This window comes from Bactrocera tryoni, chromosome 5 (assembly GCF_016617805.1).
Source record: "Bactrocera tryoni isolate S06 chromosome 5, CSIRO_BtryS06_freeze2, whole genome shotgun sequence".
Classification (NCBI taxonomy): domain Eukaryota; kingdom Metazoa; phylum Arthropoda; class Insecta; order Diptera; family Tephritidae; genus Bactrocera; species Bactrocera tryoni.
Window position 1 is genome coordinate 54,322,741 of NC_052503.1, and position 3,229 is coordinate 54,325,969.

General features: G+C 40.7%; 1 protein-coding gene across 1 annotated transcript; it reads right to left on the minus strand.

Annotated features, from left to right (window-relative positions):
• Positions 1-656: 656 nt before the first annotated feature.
• Positions 657-2,058, minus strand: LOC120777818. The gene has a single exon (XM_040109355.1). The coding sequence runs from the start codon at positions 1,553-1,555 to the stop codon at positions 986-988; it is 570 nt and encodes a 189-aa protein (XP_039965289.1). The 5' UTR covers positions 1,556-2,058; the 3' UTR covers positions 657-985.
• Positions 2,059-3,229: the final 1,171 nt, after the last annotated feature.

A 3,229-nucleotide genomic window follows, 5' to 3' on the forward strand; every position in this document is an offset into this window, starting at 1 on the left:
TTTCGGTCTGTTTTTCACAGCATGTTTCCAATAGGTTTTACTGTCAAAATATGAAAAAAATTGATTTTTTGAAGTGATTACATGAGAATACCCCTTAAACGGTTAAAGCATACAGTCTCCCACTAACAACTTGGTTTGCCTTATGCCTGCAGTTAGCTGTCAGCTGTCAGCAAGATAGCAATGTGTATAGCGGTGTTCAGACGAGCTCCTTAGGCACCTACACAGATGGCTAAGCCGAGCATATTAAATCAACGTGCTTGTGCTTGAAACCAAAGAAAGTTACCTCTGCAATGGTCAAAGTAGACGATTTGTGAAATTGTTATACAATTCTGCTGAGGTAAATTGTGAGGTGTGTTTAACTGTTGATATTTGTATTCGTTCATACTTGGACTTTGGTCGACACGAAATACCATTTTAATATAAAAATACTATTTTCCTCAAAGCTGCAATAACCATAATTTTGTTTACCTAGTTCCACATTTAGGAAAGCTCTTCATTCTTTCTTTGCTCTTTTCATGCTCCACTTTTATAAGGAAATCTTAATTGAACAGATAAAATTTATTGAAGTTAACAACTTTTAAGATTATGCTTTTTATAATGTAATTTCTTGGAAAAAATTATTGACGAATGCTTTCAGTCTTCCTCTGGATGAAAGCTTCTTTTGTTTTTATAAAATAGCTGCTTCGATAGGTTATTTTCATGTCATAACCGAATAATCTCTCTTAACAAATTATACTAAAGCCATATTAGTAAACATAAACTGTACATTTGAGTGTGAGGTTAAATTTATTTGATTATAAGAATGCCAGTTTTGTCGGAATGAACTATTGATGTAACAAACATGAAACTACAAAACAAATACAAGAGCGTTGCACGGTTTGTAGAGGGTATTTGATCAAAAGGGGTCTCAATAACTCAGCGCAAATGCAAGGCGGAACTGCAAAACAGCTGTAAACGTTGTTAACTGCGCCACTCGGCGGCCACTTTACATGCAATCCTGATGGAAGACCTCTATGTTGTCGCCTGCCACACAAGCAGTGCCGATAGTTGGCATTGGCTGGCAAACACCTCTCAGTTTGGTGCAAACTTCCAAGGCACAATGGCGCAGTGGCGACGCTACAGGCATCGGTGGCGGGGCCGGTGTGACCGAATTGGCGGCGTCGCCACTCAGACGATGCTGCTGCTGATGTTTCTGCTGCTGGTGTGGATGATGGAATTTTGAGAAGACGCTGCCGGCCTTTTTGCCATCACCGCCACTGCTGCCATGCTGTTGCAACCACATGGCTGTCGGCTGGTGTTGTTGCTTGTAATCGATTGCATGCTCCATTAAATCTGCATGCTGCTCCATGCAGGAAGAGCTCACGTTCGAAGCGCGCGAAATCGGCCGGTGACATTTCGGATAGTTGCATGTTATCGATGCCGACATCGGCGCTGGCAGAGTTGAGTGTGTCAAAGGGAAATCGTTTCGCTTGTTCATGTAACATTTGCCCTTTTTGTTGGGCGGAGCGGTGTTGCTGTTGTTGCAGTTGCTGTAGTTGTTGGTGCTGTTGTGCATGTTCCATTGACTTTAGTAAACCAACACTCTCCAACATCAGTTCGGCCGGCAGTTCGGCAGCGTCAATCGTTTCCATGAAAATCACTTCACAGCAGAGCATTAACGACAACAGCAACAACAGCGGTGACTGAGTGGTCAAATGCAGGTTAAGCGCTCTTTGGCTGTTGTTGTATTTGTAGTTGTTGTGCTTGTTGCGCTTGCCTTGCCGCACAGACATCATTAGCGCTTGGGGGGTGCGGTGCTTTGTTGTATTTATAGGCGTGAGTTTTCCCACTTTACCGTTAGTTGGTGTCCAGTTGTACGCTGTGCGCTCGCACTGATGCAGTTATAAAGCCGTAAGCAAATTGTTGTTGCTTGCTTTAATCTCTTTAATTTCTGTTAAATTTGTACAAAATCGTTTTACTTGTTGTTGTAGTGCTTTTATAATTGTGTTGCTTATCGAATTATTTTTCCGCTTGCGTGTGAACGCTCTAATTCGCTCTGATTTGTTCTGTAAGACCCGACTCACTCGGCGTAAATGGCGCATTTGAGTGGCGCTCGGAAGGCTTATATAGTTTGCTGCATATCGTTAGGCGCACTTGTGTTCCGCGAAGCTGTATAAGCGGCGGCGTGACGTGATTGCTCTGATGACAGTGGCAAATAGATTGAATAATGGCGCCCATGCACATGTGAGTGATTGGGGAGGTGCACACGAGCGTATTTGCTTGTCAAATGCTGACTGTGGCTGGAGAAGCTGAATAAAAGTAAGGGAATTTTATTTTGTTTTTGTACGAATATATGAAAAATACAATTGGAAATCATTACGAAAATTGAAAGAAAATAATCTCGTTTTACACTGACGCTCAAATGAATAAGTACAGGATATATAGAAAATTATTTTAAACTTTGCTAGTCAAGGAGTATATGTATGGTGTCCCAGCCGCAAGATTGCGGGACCTACTTTGATCGGATGTTGCCTCAATTTCTCCAGTGTTGCTTTGTATTTAAAGGAGTAGACTGCCTAAGATACTATCACCGTGATACTTTTTCAACAATATAATCTCTATATACTTACTGACGACAAATATGCGATTTGGTCGCAATAGGCGTAACCACTTTATGTTGAGGGTTTTTCAAGTTGTTAGAGTATCAAAGCCGAAGCAAATAGGGATGTACCGTCGAACCGATACCACATAGTTAAACTGTTTTATCATCTTCGTGGCAGTCCAAACATACTTAACCTACAAAGGTGATATATATATATATGTATGTATATATAAACTATAAACTATAAACATCACTTAGAACCAAAAAGCTTGAACTCGTTCACATGAGCAAACCACATAGTATGTTACTGAGCCAGCATCTTATCTGGTTTTAACAGCAGACTGCAAATACTCTTGCTCTGTGCTCTGTGAGTCAGCTAACCGCCTCGCATAACATCTAAAACATTAAGCAAGTGAAGGCAATTGTATTCGAACATCGTCTTGTCAGCGCTGGAATAATAGCAGAGGTTCACATCATCTCATATGAACCGACTCAGCCAACACCTATCGGTTGATATTTTGAGCCTGATGAACGACCAATTTAAACAGGCATATGTATGTACATATGTACATATATCATATACATATTATACTATTTTTTTAAAATTGTGCATAAATCACCTACATGTACACTGAGTTCTGATCATTC

Coding starts and splice junctions, on each gene's coding strand:
- LOC120777818 (XM_040109355.1), bottom strand. CDS start 1,555: ATGCACAACAGCACCAACAACTACAGCAACTGCAACAACAGCAACACC.